Here is a 19,281-nt window from a genome sequence, read left to right on the forward strand (position 1 = left end):
TGACTTTTTCAGCCTGGCAGCATATGGCTCTCTTGTATAACAGTGTTGATAAAGAGTGATCCAGTCTCACTGATTCTCAGAAGTGTGGCTTTCTTTTTTCATTAGCTCACTCCATCTGATTTGCCTCTTCCCCTTTTTCTTTACTGACTACAAGTGAAATCATCTCCCAGTCGTATGTTAGAATCCCCCTTTGTGTCATCCTGCCCCCTTTCCCTCCTCTTCCTTTCCTCCACAATATGCTGCCTGCTCTATATGTGGCACTGGATCCGCTTTAGGAATCCCATCCAAATGTTTTCCATATTAGTTCAGAGCCTTCTCTGTTTCCAAATAGCAGCCAAGCTAGGTTTATGGTGAAAGGAGGCCTTGGCAGGGAGGGGAAGGAGAAAGAGGCAGACACCAGGCAGGCTCATTCACCCTGATCAGTAAAAGTCGAGAGGACAGACAGAAAAAGAGCGTTAAGACAGGAGAAGAAATGGGGCAGGGGCAGAAACGTTCCTCAGACAAGAAGGAGGGCAAGAAGAAGAGAGATGAAAGTCCAGCAGCAGAAGATGGCAAAAAGTGTAGAGTCTGTCGCTTCCCTGTGCTTGTTGCCCTGCTCCAGCTGCTGTTGGGGGTGGCTGTCACGGTCGTGGCCTTCCTTATGTTGGCCATCAGTTCCTCACTCCTGGTCAGGGAGACGCCACACTGGGCTGGGATAATTGTAAGCACCATTCTTATGATCTAACATCAGCAACTATATTCACAAGCTTGCATGGAATCTGAGAGTCCCATTTCTGATACTGCTGCATGACCCTCAGCTATGTGTACTGTCCATGCTCACCATGTTGCATTCAGTGCTGGCTTCCCTGCCACGACAGACGGTGACTGTAGGGAAGTCACTGGTATTGTCATGTTCTAATGAATCTCCATCTGTGTGATGCATGCAGCTAAATCTCCAGTCCTTCTCAGTCACACAAGTCCACTTTGCACCTACTGTCATTTTTCACTGCATGTCCTACAAATACTCAACATCACAGCATGTCGTAATTCCAACCTGACAAATGAACACCAACATGACATCAAATCACTGTTTTTGAATATGATATGCTTACATCTCGTCATCCTTATCATCTGCCTTACCACACATTCAGTTCCAAAAAGGTTTGAGTGCATAAACAGTTGAAGATAAACTTTCTTTTTAATTACATTTGCGTGTAACATGTCTAATTTCAAAACAGAGAAACCGGAAAAGCTACGTTTTCAAAAGAATATTACATTGTTTTAAATGTCATAATATATGAATTATTTTCATGTATTCAAATGTTGTTTGGGAGTTGTAGTTTAATAGGATGCACTTAAAAAGTTGAAACCTTAGTTTAAGCCAAGGTACCTAACTAGTAGGAAGCACTGAAGGCTTACTAGAACAGCCTACTGGGCACAGGCCCAGGGACCCAGGGGGTGAGGGGGGCCCTGGGGAGCCTCAGTATGAATTGACTGTTAATGTCTACTTGGAAAGTCAGGATATGCAAAAGGAGTAAAACTGGATGCAAAACAAGCACAAAGAGATACAAGTAAAAATAGATGCCAAACAAGTATAACTAGACCAAATATGAGTACAAAGAGACAAAATGACTTCTCTTTTTCACTCTGATCTTATATAGCGGAGCCGTTAAGATAGCAGAGTTGCAACACTGAGGGGTCACAAACAGCAGCAGGTCACATGACTCCTGTAGCTTCTAGGAGTGCCAGACAGCCAATTCAGATCCAGTGTTTTTTGTAGGGAACAGCAGGATGTATCAGCAAATTAGTATTTTGCAAACTAATTGTTCCGTTGTTGTAGATAGCTTAGCAAATTTATTTAGTTAGCTAGGTACCTAATTATTAAATTGACCCAATGTTTGAGACAGACAGTCAAAAGGTTGTAAGACATGTTTTGACATTGTGGGCCTTTGGTTCTTCTTACCATTGCTAACTCGGAGAGACGAGACAGTCCAAGTAACTTCAACACAGTGCTGATTTTTTCAAAGGATCACAGGTAAAATTAACATTACACACTCGGATATCTTGCACCTCCAACCTGCACGCAGGCAGATGTAAGATGAAAGACCCTGAACCCACCAGGCCTATACATTATATCCCTTCGGTTGGGCTAGCCCCATACTACACAGAAACGGCAACCGAGACGTCTCTGTTACCAGCTTTGCAGCTGGTCATAGCAGTAGTCAAAACATGAAGTAAATCAATGTGTGTGTGTCTGTTGATTAAGTGGTGTGTAGCTAAAAACATTCTCACATGACTTCTAGTAACATGTCGTGACTTAAACATAAGAACATATTATGGCTAAGGCTACAGTTATACACGTCATAATAATAATATTAACCATCCTGTCTGCTGACAGTCATCAACTCTTCTCTCTAGTTATCCTTGACCAGATGTACCCTGTAGAAACTCATAAGCATGACTAAGCATTTAACAGTCTAACTAGACATCCTATCTCCACTAAACATTTCTAATACATAAAGTATCTATCCAATTTCTATCTGACTAAAAATACCTAACAACATGTTGCTAACTCAAAAAGTCAAAAGTACAATTCTTGCCCTTGATTTCAACTTCTTACTTTAGATGATAGCAGCCAAGTCATTGTAACTCTGTGGTGCTGCTGTTAATATTTGAAACTATTCAGCATTCCAATGATCCGCCATTATTGTAAAAAACAAAAAACAATCTTTATAGAGTCAATGGAGATGTTTCCACTCTTGTTCTAAATCCACTCTGTTATATAGGAGGGATGGGGGCCTTTTACATGTTTGTGCACAGTGGCTCATGGTCTCATGATCTGTCCATCGTACAAAGTGTCAGTGTTAAAGCTGAAAGTAGGTAAAAATTAAAGCGTGAATTCGGTTAAAGGCCTGCGGGAAGTTGAGTTGTAAACTTCTTTGCAAGCACTAAAAGTGTAAAATTAACAGCTGAGCTGAGTTCAAAGCGGTTGGGGTGTCAGAGATGCTGTTCATAAAGGATGTGAAAATGTCAGTGTTTGAACTACAAAAACAATTGAAAGCAGTTGAAGCATCATTTGAAGTGTAATGAGGACAGTTTAAACTTTACTGGATGAGTAAAAGTTTTGGTGGAACTGTAAACAATGAAAACACTTGAAATTTGATTTGAAGTGCTACAGAAGGTGAGTCAACAGATAACATGCAACTCTGTCAAAACAATTGAAGAGTAAGCAAAATAGCATTTAAAATTTCAGTTTAAGTATAAGCCAATGACAATTAAATGGCTCTTTGCAATCTGTTATGACAAGAGAATAATGATAAACTCTCTGTGACCTTTGTCATATAAAACAACAACAAAGTACTTCTCACTAAGATGAGTTCACATTTTGGTGGTTGGGTCCTAACTTAGCTTATCACTCATGCCGTCAGGCCTTGAAAATATCCTTGGACACCAACATCCCGAGTTAGATCCTCACGAGATTCATCTCAGTGAAAAACACTGAGATCATTTTTGAACTTTCCAGGGTGCTTAAGAACCTGGGAAAAACATTTAAACAAGATGCTGCACGTTAGTCACAAGACCGCAATTCCAGTGCAGCGATTGTGTGAGAGTGTCTGTGTGAACGTCGGGGGAGAGAGAGGGAAACTAATATAATCAGATGACAGCTCCCTGCTGAATCATGCAATACTAAGAGAACGCACAATAGATCATCTGGAACAAGATTCTTGTTTCGATTCTGTCTTCTAGCAAACACACATACTGTATATTGTTAGGTATTTTTAGTCAGATAGATATTGGATAGATACTTTATGTATTAGAAATGTTTAGTGGAGATAGGATGTCTAGTTAGACTGTTAAATGCTTAGTCATGCGTATGAGTTTCTACAGGGTACATCTGGTCAAGGATAACTAGAGAGAAGAGTTGATGACTGTCAGCAGACAGGGTGTTTAATATTATTATTATGACGTGTATAACTGTAGCTTTAGCCATAATATGTTCTTATGTTTAAGTCACGACATGTTACTAGAGGTCGTGTGAGAATGTTTTTAGTTACACACCACTTAATCAACAGACACACACACATTGATTTGCTTCATGTTTTGACTACTGCTATGGCCAGCTGCAAAGCTGGTAACAGAGACGTCTTGGTTGACGTTTCTGTGTAGTATGGGGCTAGCCCAACCGAGGGGATATAATGTATAGGCCTGGTGGGTTCAGGGTCTTTCATCTTACATCTGCCTGTGAGCAGTTTGGAGGTGCAAGATACCTGAGCGTGTAATGTTAATTTTACCTGTGATCCTTTGAATAAATCAGCACTGTTTTGAAGTTACTTGGACTGTCTCATCTCTCAGAGTTAGCAATGGTAAGAAGAACCAAAGACCCACAATATCACAGTGTAGTATAATCAAATTGTATCATGAGTATATAAAGTCAGAAATGCATGTGGTAATGAAGGGACATATAGCAAGTATTATACACAGTAAATCTAATCAAACCATATCAAACATGTTTTGGTGTGTTGCAGTTATGTCTGGTTTCCATTGTGGGCTTCATCCTCTACTGTATCACCTACATCCCTGATGAGAGGACGACCAGGCAGTTCATTGTCAAGGTGAGTCTACACACACCCTGACACTTATTTTATTTATTTAAATGGGGTTTTTTTTCTTTTGCAAAAAACAAAAGTAAACAAACCAGTTTGCGATTGTATGTGCCATGTATGGAGTCAAATCAGGTTCCTTATTCATGCACAGCATCTCTCTTTGAAAGGTTGTAGATTCTTAGTTTTATTAACAGAAGTGATCGGATTGATCAGGAGATCTTTCAAACCTGATACTAAGAACTGACGTTCTTCTGAAACTGCAGCTATAAATGACAGAGAGAAAGGCTTTTTAACTGCATTCCTGTTTTTTAAAAAAAAGTTCTGTGGGGATTTCTGCGAGTGGATGAGTGCATTCGTTATCCCGACTTGATCGTACAGCTTAATTAGCCATACAATATATGCAGCTGGAATTTCAAGGCGACTAAAATCAGCCCTGGGAAGCGGCATCCTCTTCTCTGGTGTGTATACCAGATTAAAATATGTACATACGCTGCTTTAAAACACTTTTGCATGATGATGTTCTGGTAGTGTATGTATTGGATAGTTTTTAAATATAACCAAATGTCTTTAATCACCAAGATTACAAGTATTGTTTCAATTAGCATCTTAATATACAAAGTTTCCAAAATGGGAATATTAAATGGTTTTATATGAAGTTATCACAGCGATGATGTCGTTCACCAAAATCTTGCTCGAGTTGTTTTACTTTGTGCTCCCATATCTTTGTCTTCACTTTCACATCCATGAGTACTGTTGTATCAGACATACAGCTAAATAAAGCATCCCTTTAAACACAGCTAATAATGTGTACGCCAAAGCAGCTGCAATTAGCCCGCTGTTTTTCTTTATGGCCGTCAAAACAAATGTACTAATGTCATTCATCCAAACAGCTCAATGGCTTTGCGATATTCACTCTTAGCTTCATTTATAGTGTCACAGTCAGTTCATTTATTTATTTCTGCTGCCCATTGTGCAGTGCTCTCAAGATGGGAGTTCCAAGTGGAGCGAATAGAAAATGGGCTGTAACTGTAGATGTTTCTGAAATCAAGTGTTTTGGCAGATAGGTGTCCTAGCTGTACGAAAGTTCTATCACTTTGTTAAGTGCTCACTTAAGGGGTGTTTCAGGGCACCATTTCCGCTGTAAACGGGAAGATATACTTTCTACCTGCTTTTGGGTTTGAGATCAATTCCATTTAGTGAAGCGTGTGATTTTCAGCAAAGCACTTGTTGATGTGCATGTGCACACCCCATAGCCTGCCATACCCCAGATTTCACAGCTGTTCCCAAATTAACGTAAATGACATTTCAAATCAAGGACTGCTCATCATTTGTACAACTCCACAAACAGCATGTAACAGAGAGCAAAACACACCAGAAAATGAGGGCTGCTGTTATGTAAGCCACAGATTCAGATGAAGGTTTAGTGTTACTGAGACTGTGCTATAACATAAATAACACAAAACCTCTGTCACATTTTACAGGGGTATTTTTAGACACACTCTGTTGTTTAGCAGACAGGATGTTCACTAAAGGTGGGAAGCGGCTGTAGCTGCAGGGCAGTCTTAGCATGCTGTGTCTACTCTGTGCAAAGAGCTGAGCTCCTACTCTGAGGGTCAGACCTTGCCCTGTAGCATTGTGGGTAATCTCTTTGAATTAAACTTGCCATAGGCACCAAGCCAGCATGTCTGTCTCTAGGCTGCAGTATTGGCACTCTGTATTAATCATGAGACAACAGACTAGAGCAGGAGCTGGATTTCTAGAACATAGTTAAAGATCAGAAAAGGTTGGCTGATCAAAACTTTCAAGGTAAAAATGCATCACCTCATATTTGTCCACTTCCTTTTCTAGCTTCTCTACTTTATCCTGTGTACAGTCGGCCTGGTTATTTCAGTGCTGGTTATGGCTTTCGCTGCACACCACTACTCACAGACCAGCAGCTTCATCTGCGAGAAGGTGAAAGAGGACTGCATGTGCATTCTGGACCCAGGTGACCCAATAGCCCGCACCTTCGCCTACAAGGGGGTCAGCAACTGTGATGTGATCACCGGGACACTCGCCCTTTACTTCTTGATCCAGATCGTGCTTAACATGCTCCAAGCACTTGTCTGTGCCGTGGGTGTCTTCATCATGTGGAAGCACCGGTACCAGGTCTTCTTCGCTGGCCTTCAGATTGCCGTTCCCTCTGCCCAGAACTGGCAAAAAGTTTGATGTGATGATGACAGAGTTGAGAGAATGACTGATTAGTCAGTCCAGCTGTGTGATTACGCTACGAAGGAAAAGGGACATTTGGCATTTTGTTGGTTTTCTCTGATGTCAGTTTATATTAACCTTTTGCAGTAGTTGTACTATAAAGGCTTTTTGTACAAATTGTATGCACCAAATAAGAGACTTTGTACTTCCACTTGCCAATGTTAAAATTATACTGAACAGATGAAGAGAAGTAAAAGAGCTGGTCTATTTTTGAAAGACTAAACCAATTATTTGTGTACCACAATAATTAGTTTTTCAGTGTTTCCAATTGTGTTAACATTTCCTCTCATGATGTACAACTCATACAGTATACAACTACAATATAGACAAATTATAATCAAAACACTGAAAATAAAATGTTCTAGCTCATTTGTTTTGCACTTAACTCAAAAATTGTACACACTTTCTTTTGGTTTGACTTACTGAGATGTAATGATCATGATGACCTGATCCATGATTAGCTGCTTTGGGTGGCCCCCTGGATCACTGTGTTCTTATATTATGGCTTGCAAATGTTAAATGAAACCAACTAAAACTTGGGAAACAGTTAAAAGGTCATATACTGACTAAACACAGCAGAAAATGTTAGTGTCCCACTCTTTTTGTTTTAAATTAATATGTAAGTGCATCTTTATTAGTTTCCAATAAAAAAAAATCATTCTTTAAAATTGTTTGCAGCCACCTGCTGTCACCCATTTTCATTGTTTGACACAACAAAGGAATTAGTTGAATTCCATAAATAACTTGTTTTATTTTATTTGCTGCTACACTATATAAACCTTTGCAGCTTTTCAAATATTGCTTAAAATCACTGACCCATAAAAAAAGCACCTTTCAGCTAACAAGCTTTCTTATAGTCCAGTTAAATGCAGTGAGAGCTGATCCTCACAGCAGTAACACAACTAGGGCAAACTACACTACTGGAGCCAGACTTGAACTGGGCTGTGGCTTGTGAACGTGGGTTGCCAGGCCAGGAGCCAGCACAACTCAAACAGCCTGTAGGAGTCAAACTACTGCAGCCGCAAAGGGAGAGGGAATGATCAGGGGTGAGGAAAGGGGGACTGAGACGGGCAGCCAGACTGAAGTATCCAAATCATCTCAGCATGTCTGTAGCATTTCAGTTGTTTTTCATCCAGGCAGGACAGATGCCCACAGCAGTCACGTACAGTCTATACATGCTTAACAGGGAACCTGAGCCCGTTCTGTAGCTAATTAGATGAAACATGCCCAGAGGGAGAGTACTAGTGGTGTGCAATGTTACATGCACTTTGTCCATGATGACTAAAGGTTGACTGACTGGGGAATAGATATGAAAATAATATTTAATCCTCATAGAAGTCCAAGCCTAAACATGGTGTTTGGGAAAGAAACTTATAAAAGTTTAAAGTTTAAGGTTGAGTGTGTATAACAGGAAAAGCTGAAGAAATGTGAGAGGAGGGACGGGAGAGATGTGGAGTGGGATTGTAATGAACTCAATGGAGGACCCCGGGATGCTGCATCTAACAAACTGGGAGTGAATCAGGTGGAGGAGGGCGTCATTCTTGGTTTGCAGTGGACATTGTAGCACCTAAAGGAATATTCCTTGGATAATGCAGAGGTTTTAAATTAAGACTCTCTCTAAGTGATTGCTAAACCAAGATTCTGTCACAGGAAAGTTTTCTGGGGTTAGAAATGAAGAAGAAAAATGGGTAACTGGCCACAGATTGAAAGGGACAGATGAGAGGGTCAGTGCGTGCCACTGTTATTGATCAAGCACCTCTATATTAGCAATTAGGCATAAACTGTAGCGACTAGGATGGAATGGCAAATCAGAAAATGAAATCTCTCTTAATGGGTTTAATGAATTTAAAAATGTTGGAAATGTTCAACTTTTGTGGAAAGCATTTTAAGTGTCACACCAACTGAACTGCAAAATATGGCCAAAATAAGTGCTCCAGGTGAAATCATGTGACTTTAGGATGGAGCTAAGCCATTTCTCATGTACTAGGTTGATATGCTGGCTGCCTGCAAACATTTAAGCAAGAGGCCTTGTGTTTAAGACAGTGCGACAGTTCACATAGGGGGAGCTTTTATACTGGTAAGAGATAAAGGTGTTATGATGGCCTGGCCAGTGACAGATAGTGATGATAAAGTTGTACATAACAGATAACCATGCAGTGTTTATGGAATGATGTTAGTGTCAGTAGCTTGCACTGGCCTTGTATCATTGAAAATCATGGGAAAATACACATTAGAACAGAATTTATCATCCATATTAACAACAACAGAATCCACAACTATGAGTAATCTGACGTGAGCAAGACACAAAGTCATGTTTGTCGAGGTTTGGCTGTGATTTTGGCGTGATCATGATTTAAATGCAACTATACACAGCGATCACTCTAGCAGCACATTTTGTAAATATGTTCCTTTTTTTATTATTTTTTACTTTCATAACATCACAGTGTTTGCAGTGATCTCTTGGACAACAAGCAGCAGATAACTAGAACATTAAAATATTATTATTGGAATGATTTATTAATTGTTTAGTTATAAGCCTGACTCTCTCATACTACATCTGCAGTATGTGGGACAGAGGACACGCCCTTTAGTGTTTTTCCATGTGCTTGTTTTGTGTTTTAATGTTGATGCATCATGTGACTACAAAGGCTTGGTCTCACAGCCAGACGCAGGAAGTCACATGCCAGTCATCATGGGGGCTTGTTTATTTATAAAAATGACAGTGAAGAGGGACCTTCCCTATGCTCCTTGCTCAACTTTGTGTGGTCAACTGAAAACAACAGATGACTCTCATGCAGCTTATTATGTTACTCTTTTCAACTATTGTTTATATCCAGTTAAATATAAAGTATAGCTAAAATTTACTGCCAGGTGTCATTTTGGTTTGGTCCTTTCAGTGCCTGACTCACTCAAAGTGCTTCTTGCCACTGAGGTGTTTGGGACGTTGCCTCAACTTTACTCAACTTTACTGACCTTCACTGGGTGTTTTCTCACTCTCACTACTGAAATCACTCAGGCTAAGCATGTGACTCTTGGCTGTGGTTTGCAAAGAGATTCAACCATGACTGAGATCTAAATGTGTCTAAGGATGTGTTCAAAAAGTAAATAATACGCCGCTCACGTGTGTTAGAAAGGGTTCAGTGTGTACTGAGGATGAAATGAAGCGGACTATCTTCTATCCTAAGCTTGTATTCTCCCAAATGATTTGACAAATGGACATTGAAGTTAAATGTTTTCTATCGCTGGTCCAAACATACATTTCAGATGATCTGTTTAGGAAGTGATACAAATTGAAGCAGTACATGTTGGTACGACACTACGGCGAGAAGACTTTTGCCAGATGTAATGATGGTCCTGGTATTACCCCGAGCCCTCTGCACTCCCTTCCCTCTCCTAGTCCAATACATTCCAGTAATGCTGCACTTTACCCTTCTTGTCTACACGGTGACAGCTGCTCACCATTATGGCATTGCGTGAGCTAATTTTAATGGCTGTCACAGGCAGCAGCAGCAAATGCTGGGCTGCTAGCATAAACAGCGAACTGAAGCCAAAAAGGATGGGCTTCTCTGTAGAGGGTAAATGACAGGGCAGGATAAAAGACCAGTTGAGGCCTTTCTGTGGGTCGTTTAGCATGTCAAACATGTTATACAAGCACAAACATACAGACAATCAAACAGCCACGGCTCTGTAAGCTTCATTACCCCAAGTGCTAAATTATCAACAACGTGGATGACAGTGCTCAGTAAAACCAGTGCCAACAGAGGAATCTCATTTCTTTAAGAACACATTGCATCACAAAGAAAAATTTGTGAATAGACAGAAGTTCTCAGTGACAGATGCTTCTTATTTACATCTTCTAGATGAGTGGCTCCCCAGCTATTTTTGTTTTCCACAAGCACCTCTACAGCCCTGTCAGATGAACTAAACCACTCTGCCATGGACACAGTGTCCCATGCTACAAATATGTTCATTTGAAGTGAAGTGTTGACTATTAGTTTGCTTAGAGTGGTAGAGCTCTGGACATTTATACATTATCAGCCATTTATCACCAATTTTTTAAAATATATTTTAATAATTTTTGTCTTTCTGCCATTTATCTAATACTTTTAGCAACTGTTTAGCCTTCCATGCTACTCACTTCTCCACATGTAGCTGGTTTAATCCATATATGTAGTGTTTTGTTTTTTTTATCCACTCATTGTTTCTATTTTGTCAAATTAGTTGAGCTACTCTGTAGTTACAATTACACTTGTTTGGTAGTCAGTGTTCTAAAAAGAAAACAAAGCATCTTTTCTCTTAGTAATTTAAAAAAAATAATTCAGTTTCTAATAGAGTATTAAATTTGGATAAGACCAAGGCTTATGAAGTGGGCTGATGTGAGAACAAACGTTAAATTGCCAAATCTGGTTTAGTCTCTGTGCATCATATTAACTATTAATTAGCTACAATGAATTTCGAGATGAACTAAACAAAACAATGACATCATGTCTCTGTTAACTTACTAAATAAAGAGCGGCATTTTCCTACGCCCATTGCTATCTCCATGGACAAGTACAAGTATGAGAAAACACTGGTGTGTGTGTGTGTGTGGACAGGGGTGGGTGCAGAAAGGGTCAAGGTGAATGTGGGGGAGTGCTCATTCATCCCTAACAACAACAAGGACTAAAGCAAACTGCTGATTCAAAGCACACCAGTGAGTCATGTTACAAATTTATTACAACACTCAACCACATAAAATATGTTTCTATACACTTTGTTTTACCAGAAACTGTCACAGCATAGTCACCATCAAGTACATGCACAAGTAGTCTGCCATTTGTTTGGGCAGTTTTAAAATGCAAAATGAGGCTTGGCCCATAGTTGCAGTCCAAGAGAGACTAGTGTGAATGATTTACACTAAAAATCTCTAAGAAAACAGTGGGAGATGAACATGATATGAGCAGATACAGTAAATAGAGACACAGACATAGTATTAGCTGACATCTCTATAGACATGAGGATGTTCATATTGTAACAAAAAACCATCTTCAAAGCTGTCGGTATGTCATTATGTACCAATATAAGATTTAGATTTTTCTATTTCAAGCAGGTTTTGTATGGGTAATCATTATTTTTATTCGCATTTCTGTTACTTATGTATTCTGTGAAGAAGGCAACAGAAATAGTGCAGTGAGTGCATTTTTAAACACAACACTACACGAAGCATAAAAAAATAATAGCCCCAAATTAGCCAATGTTTCCAGTTACAGCTTTAAAAAAGTGCACTTTCAGCAATTGCTGTATACCGTTTATAATAAAAGTTAATGAGTAAGGCAGCATGAATCTTTTTCCAAAATGCAGAAATAACAATCCAGTTTATTAACCGTGCATTTTCTTATAAATACCATCAGAAATCTAAAAGATAAAGTGGAAAATACTAGCCGTTAGTGCACACACGTCTCCCCTGGATTCCAATCAGAGATTAAAGAAGCCCTCAGTGTCACAGACCTGTGTGTGGCCGGTTAATCTGCACCGAGACAGCTGAGGAACGGAGGCCGAGACAAAGCCGTCCACAGACTTGACAGCACTTAACCATTAACCATGCCTTACCATTTCCCTTAACCTACGTCTAGCGCACGACACTACACTAGCAGAAATGTGCCGTGCCTGATCAATCGTTCAGTGAGATGAGTTCCGCTCCACAGTACACGAGAGTACGTACAGCACAGACGGCCTGTAAAGTGTGTTCCTAGTAGCTGATTGAGTGCATAAGGCACAATGTTTGTTTGTTTCCAGTAAGGCAGAGTTTGTGCCATATTAAAGGCACTAGGTAAAAAAAATACTGCTGGCTTCTTGCCATTTGACATCAGTAATTGTGCACATCGGAGTAAGCGTACTGTATTGTTCTTAAGGCTGGAGATGAAGGGCATGTGTTTCTTTACTCTGAGCCTTCAGTGTACTTTGCGCCCCTCAGTGGGATGGGATGTGATGGTTGGTCTGGGGAGGACCCAGAAATCCGAGTCTCTGCTTGTTCTTCCTCTGTTCTGTCATCTGTGGAAAAGGCAGACAGACAAAACCATCAACCCATAGTGGCTTTCAATTCTCCATGTAGTGTGCATGTATATGCTATTATCGTTTAACTTGGCAGATTATCATGCAACTTATTATTATAACAAACAATATTCCCATGTTCACATATATATTACATTTCCAGGGAGGAGTATTTATTTGTTTGAACTTGGAGCACAGATATAATGATGAATAGAACAGAACAAGTGCCGTCTCATTAGCTTAGGAAATGAAGCTGGAATAGCTGATGTGTTATAAAATATACTAGATAAAAGAGGACTTCTTGAATTTGTAATTTCAAACACTGCAAACAATTCTGTGACAGAGTTGAATTAAGTGTAAATTCCCTTCTTAGCATTTGACTGAGATTTTCTTTAAAAAAAAAGATGAATTCTTTTCAGTAAGACACAAATCACTTTGTTCAACACTGCTGTTATGACTGGGAACTCAGATGTACCTGGCAAACTTCATTAGAGGACACCATCATGTGTGGGCATATTATTATGCAGAACCGTGACCTGCACGGTGGATGTTGTGTAAGGGTATGTGTGTGTGGGTGTAGGTGGCACATTTCATGAATCAGAAGCAGCTGTTTTCACACAACTATCCTGTTTGTAGAGCTTTTAATGCTGATGTCATTAGTGCTGGGTATCAATCTTCCATACTTCCATCTTTTACAACATTGGTTTAATTATATTTATTGATCTTAACAGAACTTAAGTTTGTGGTAAATAGGTTTGCTTTCTATGTTATGAAACTGCTTTGAAAGCACAAAAATTACCAAGGAATTGAAAAAAAAACCTAATGGTCTGTACCAAAATGTGTATATATATTTTTTTTATTGATTTTATAAAAGCTGGTATCGGGAAAAAAAAGTATCGTTTAGGAACCGGTATCAAAGTCAAGGTATCTGTATCAGTATTGAAAATTTTGGAATGACACCCAGCCCTAGATGTTATAAAAAAAGGCATGGCTGAATAGTTTATGGTTCTGTGAACCATAAACTATTTAGTACATGCAGATTAAAAGAAACACTCGTACACAATCCCAGCTGTGATAGCATAAAGTGTCAAGGTCAGAAGAGGTTGTAATGAGGGAGGAGCTGCAGGAGAACTTTCCTCTCAGCCAGGACCTTTGTGGTGTCTCCTCGTGACAGCAGCACTGTGGTTGGGCCTCACCTAGTTCTGCATTAGCACACACCTCTTATGAGTATATGCTAAAAATTCTGTTTATCATATTGGCAGAATGACATCCTGACTAATATTGTGACTCCATATTACTAGTCTACTCAGTATAAACTACTGAAAACCTAGATTACAATAATAAATGGCCTGCAGTTGACCCAAACTACGCATTCAGAGATATAGGGCTTCAGTGTCCTGATCAAGGGCACATCAAAAGCACACAAACGCGGTTGTTACAAGGGTTACACGAGGGTGCTGAGTGGCAGGGAGATGTTAGACTCTTACTGCTTGCTAAGGCTGACAGAGGTTCTAGTTTTGTTTGGTGAGTGTGTCTCCACACTAGGAGCCATTTTCACAGACACATGTGGCAGAAGAGGAACAAGAACAGGCCTGTAGCTGGTATCACATGTAAGGGAGGCAGGTGATGAGAGTGATCAGTCACACTGCAGCAGCAGAGCTAGTCATCCAAACAGCCAGAGGCTCACTGGCGGCTCTCAAACATTCGGATTGTTGACGTGATAGTCACCTGTTGTGATGCATTTGGGAAAATCAAGGATTTTATAAAATCGGTTTAGATTACTGAATTTAGAATGACAACCAGACTGCTGATGCGGCCTCGCCCATATGACCTTTTGCCCTGCAGGGGGTTTTTAGGTGGAAAGAGGCTTGAGATCAGGAAGCACATAGAGTCCATGTGTTGTAGTTGACTAACAGCGTATGCCTAAATAAGATGTTAAATAAGACTACCGCCATGCTAAGACCAGAGCTATTCCCACCACAGCATGAACAATGGCCTGGAGTGGTACTCTACCTGTTCCTTGAGCTCAGCCAGCTGGCCTGAGAGCTGAGCCACCAGACTGACGGTGTTGTCCAGTTTCTCTTGCAGACAGCGCATCTCATTCTGCTCATTGTCTCCCTCACTGCTCACCAGAGACATGGCTCTCATTCGGGGGAACCATTCCAAGTTCTTTTCCTGGGAGAGATGGGATGTGAGAGGAACTGTGAGAGAGGTGAAATGAATACAAACCTAAAATAAAGCTCCCTCAGTAAGTGAGAGAGACTGCAGCAACAGTATGTTGGCCCAGACAGCGGCAAGGAGGATTTACATAGACATGCAGGGAGCATTACTGTGCTAAAGCCAGACTGCAGGAGGGAAGTAAACAGAGGCGCGTTGGTAACTACAGACAGGCATGGAGGTTTAATATGAATCGTTTCGTCACACTGGAAACTGCTCTTCATTTTGTGGTTGACAGTGTAAAATTTTGTGAGGTGCACCACTGTCACTTGGATACTGTGGATAACAATTATACACTAAAAGAGCAGGAACTGGCATTTCAATTCTCACCCACTTCATAAACACACTACTGATGTGGCGATGAGTCAGTGTCGACTGTCAAGAATACCGCTGGGGTTACTGTTATTGGTGTGTGTGTGTGTGTGTGTGTGTGTGTGCATGCTCACATGCAGAATGGAGAGATTTACTTTATTATCTGTTTTTCCAACAGTGCAGTAGACAGAGAAAACCATTTGCAACAATGCCAGGAGAAAGCAACCAGCAAAACAAACCTACACTGTAGCCTTATGTAATGGACTTAAATGCATCTGTGTTTGCACGTGTGGGTGTGTGTACTGTTGGCGTGCATCTGCATGGATATGTACATAGCAGACTGTGACTTTTACAACACACAGTGCTCTTGTGCGTCTCTGAAAGTGAGATGGGTTTCACAGAGACAGAGTGCCGTCAGCTGATGTTATATAATATTCCTTTGCTAGTTCTTCTGATAAAAATTACTTAAAAGGTGCTGAGAGTGGGATTTGACTGGCACTGCATTAAGTCCAGAAGGAGGAGAGAGGTATTCTCCCACCTACTCTTATATAAGAATAGACTAGAGGGAGAGAACAAGTGATCAGAGTGTGAGACGCCGTGCACACAAAGATTACAGGAGGCGAGCCGAGTCTCAGGACCTTGAGGAATGTTGGGTGTGTGTTATTTGTTTCCTAATTAGTTTATCACACTTTGCTGAGAGGCATTAATGGTCATGACATTTTATGGGATTCCCAATCCAAATGTGATTCACTCTGTAAAAATCAGAACAGGACGAGGAAACCAAGTAAAAAAAACAAAAAACCCAAAAATGCCTTTTCCCATTTTAAAATTATTACATAATGACTGCACTGACAAAACCTTGACTTACTTTTAAAACGGATTAAATGTGTGTAAAAAGAGTGAATGTAAAATGAGATACTAATCTTCTTTAGTGTACTTTTGGTCGTCTTCAACATATTCAACATTTTCCCTTTGGACGAGAATCTCCATTACAGACCACAGGGGAAGTAGACAGACTGATTATCACTGCTGAGCTGCACAGTATGAATGAAATCATTCTGTTAACAACTCAGGCTAATTTGAGCCTCTGGCATAAAGTGGCCAGTAAAATAAAAAAGAATAGACTCCTTTCTCATGGCTTCAACAACACAGCGAGGGCTCTGTAAGCTCAAAGACAAAGGTAGAGCATCACTGACACTGAGGACCATGTGATGCTTCTTTTATCAAGTTATCCATAACCGGTGGATTTCGTAACCTCAAGGATTTAATAAAGAGACATTATTCGGGATGAAAGCAACATCCTGTTGAAATGTACAATCACTCAGGTCACTTGTAGTATCAGATACACAATGAAAGAGCTACAGAAGCTCAGGTATCCCACCACCATCTTGCTGCTCTTCATTAGACTGTACAGAAGTCCTCTGTGTGCCGTGCTGCACTGTCTGAATGACTCTGGCTTTAGTGATGCTCAACTGATCAATTTAAACACCTCAGTGAGCATGAATTCACAGACATCTATGCGCTTCTGCCAACACCATACTGTTAGCGTGTTTCAGCACGCACATCACGTACTTCAGCTGCGCAGAAGGATACAACAGAAACCAGCAGAGGCAGCTTGGTATGGAAACAACCTGAGATGACAGACACCACAATCATATTCTAGCAAGGTTGGAAAGTTGGTGCTCCCATTGTGGTTGCCATGTGTCTTAGCTACCTATACTACTTTATTATGAATTTACAGTTATATTCAACCATCACTTTGTTTTTGAGATGAATGCAAATGCAACTGCGTATCAATGCTATATTCCATTTTCTGGGTGTGCTCTCAACAAACCTTAAGGAAAAATCTTACAGGTAATTAAAACTACATAAACACCACTGTAGCTGTGTGTTGTGAGTTAAACTGTGTCCACAGTCATATACGTTATTTACCTTACATGCAGTGCTGCACTTTGGACAGGGATGTAATCCGCAAATGGCGGAAGTCCAGCTATTGAATTACTCTATGCAGCTGTACACTGCTTGTGATAAACAACCACATAGATAAAGAAGAGTGTCAAGAGATACAGTGACACAGTACACACATACACACAAATAGAGTGTACTAGACAAGTCTGCAGATAGTATCACTTACCACAGCACCAGACACACCAACAAGCTCTTCCGCTGAGCACTTCATTTTTTAATGAGGCAGTCCTACTACATCTCATAAAGTGAATTCTGACTTTTGCCCTCACTTTATGTCACAAGTGCAGGCTCCTTTTCTATTCAGACACTTCTGTTGCTGCTTATATTACCGATAACATGTCACATGTGTATTTAAAAGTAAATGAGGGGTTTATAATGTAATTGTGACTCTGTGTGTGAGAGAGCGAGAGAGAAAGGGACAGGAGAGCACATGCCAGGCAGGGCTGAGCTGTTAGCAGGCCACTTGAGATGGGTTATGTAACAGCGTTGTGGCTGCTGCAGTACCTGCTATGCCTGTATTCACTGTCATAATTTTACACACAAACACTTGCACACTGATTCACATCCAGAAGCACAACACACCAGCAGAACAGACACTCGGTGTAACACGATCCTACCCAACCAGATGCACTCATTATGAGAGTCGGGGTCTGTGTGTGTATGGACTTCTATGGCTGTCTTTGTGAGGACCAATTTGAGTTGTATACCTTGGCATTGAGGCCATTTCTGAAAAGTGAGGACATTTTGCTCCGTCTTCACTTTCTGACACACGCTCAGAGTTGGTTTTAGTATTAGGGTATGAATTAGGTTTAGGTTACACAACTGTTTACATCATGTATACAGAATATCTTTTAAGTTTTTTCATATTCATCTTATTAAATTATTCTTTGAACTGATCATGATGAAGGCCACAAGCTAAGACACATTGGTCTAACAATAAAACTTAATACTACCAAAGTGCTGCTGGAATTATGACCACTTAAAACAGATTTCCTTCTCTGTGCATCTTGGAAGGAGGTGAAGTTGATTAAAACTCAGTTGTACCATTTTAAGAGACTTGAGAAAGAATGCATTTTATAACAGGTACTACATGAACAAACAAAAGGACATAAAAAGGGGTTTTACTGTAGTCAGTCACTGTAAACTCATGTGCACGTTTCTGCTCTGTAGTATACGTATGAGGAGGTGTTATTATTAGGGGTGGCACGATACCACTTTTCCATGTCCGATACCGATACCGATCCAAAATGATATTTTTCCCCTCTGTTAAACAATTGCTTAGTAACACATTTGTCAAATATTCTACTCCCATAAATGAAGAAATACATTGCCCACAACCATGAGTTGTGCAACACTGCTGCTTAATTTTTATTTCAATTCTTCAAACAGAGAACTTTTAGCAGCACTTTTGACTAGTCAGCACAATTCAAACATTCAAGTAAAATTTTAGGTGCACCTTTGTGTAAACGTTTGTTATTCTCTAAATACTTAGGTTTGAAAGAATAATAATTCCAGCATCAAACACTGGATATAACCATAACTTAAATAACAATAACTTAACATTAAATGTAATAGAATCTCCATAATTGGACAGTAAAACACAGTAACCTAGTCTGGTATTGAACTGTAAGACCAGTACGAACATTTGAAACATCAAGTAAAATATTTGAATATTTATTCAAGTTTTTCAGTACCTGCCTGGCCATGAAAACTGTCACAAAAACCAGTGCCTCATGTTTTCACTGTCCTTGTTTAACTTAAGTGTGTAACTTCACTTTAACATGAGGGGCAAATTCTTTTTTAGAAAGATTAGCATTTCAGCCTTCTCAGCTGTCAGGCTGCTCCTCCGTTCATCAATAATAATGGAGGCAGAGCTGAAAAGTCTTTCACTCTCCACACTTGTTGAAGGTGCACAGAGAAA

At 40.1% G+C, this 19,281-nt stretch overlaps 2 protein-coding genes across 2 annotated transcripts in view; one reads left to right on the forward strand and one right to left on the reverse strand.

Annotated features, from left to right (window-relative positions):
- The first annotated feature begins 205 nt into the window (after positions 1-205).
- Positions 206-7,450, forward strand: sspn (sarcospan (Kras oncogene-associated gene)). Its single transcript, XM_020618565.1, has 3 exons — positions 206-700; positions 4,506-4,592; positions 6,432-7,450. The coding sequence occupies exons 1-3, from the start codon at positions 473-475 to the stop codon at positions 6,789-6,791; spliced, it is 675 nt and encodes a 224-aa protein (XP_020474221.1). The 5' UTR covers positions 206-472; the 3' UTR covers positions 6,792-7,450.
- A 5,141-nt stretch (positions 7,451-12,591) lies between these two features.
- itpr2 (inositol 1,4,5-trisphosphate receptor, type 2) overlaps positions 12,592-19,281 on the reverse strand; it is a 50,840-nt gene continuing 44,150 nt past the window's right edge. Inside the window, 2 exon segments of the mRNA XM_020618536.1 lie at positions 12,592-12,863; positions 14,877-15,038. Coding sequence (XP_020474192.1) covers positions 12,783-12,863; positions 14,877-15,038 — 243 coding nt within the window. The 3' untranslated portion in view covers positions 12,592-12,782.

The sequence above is a fragment of the Monopterus albus genome, unplaced genomic scaffold, assembly GCF_001952655.1.
Source record: "Monopterus albus unplaced genomic scaffold, M_albus_1.0 scaffold207.1, whole genome shotgun sequence".
In the NCBI taxonomy this organism is placed as follows: domain Eukaryota; kingdom Metazoa; phylum Chordata; class Actinopteri; order Synbranchiformes; family Synbranchidae; genus Monopterus; species Monopterus albus.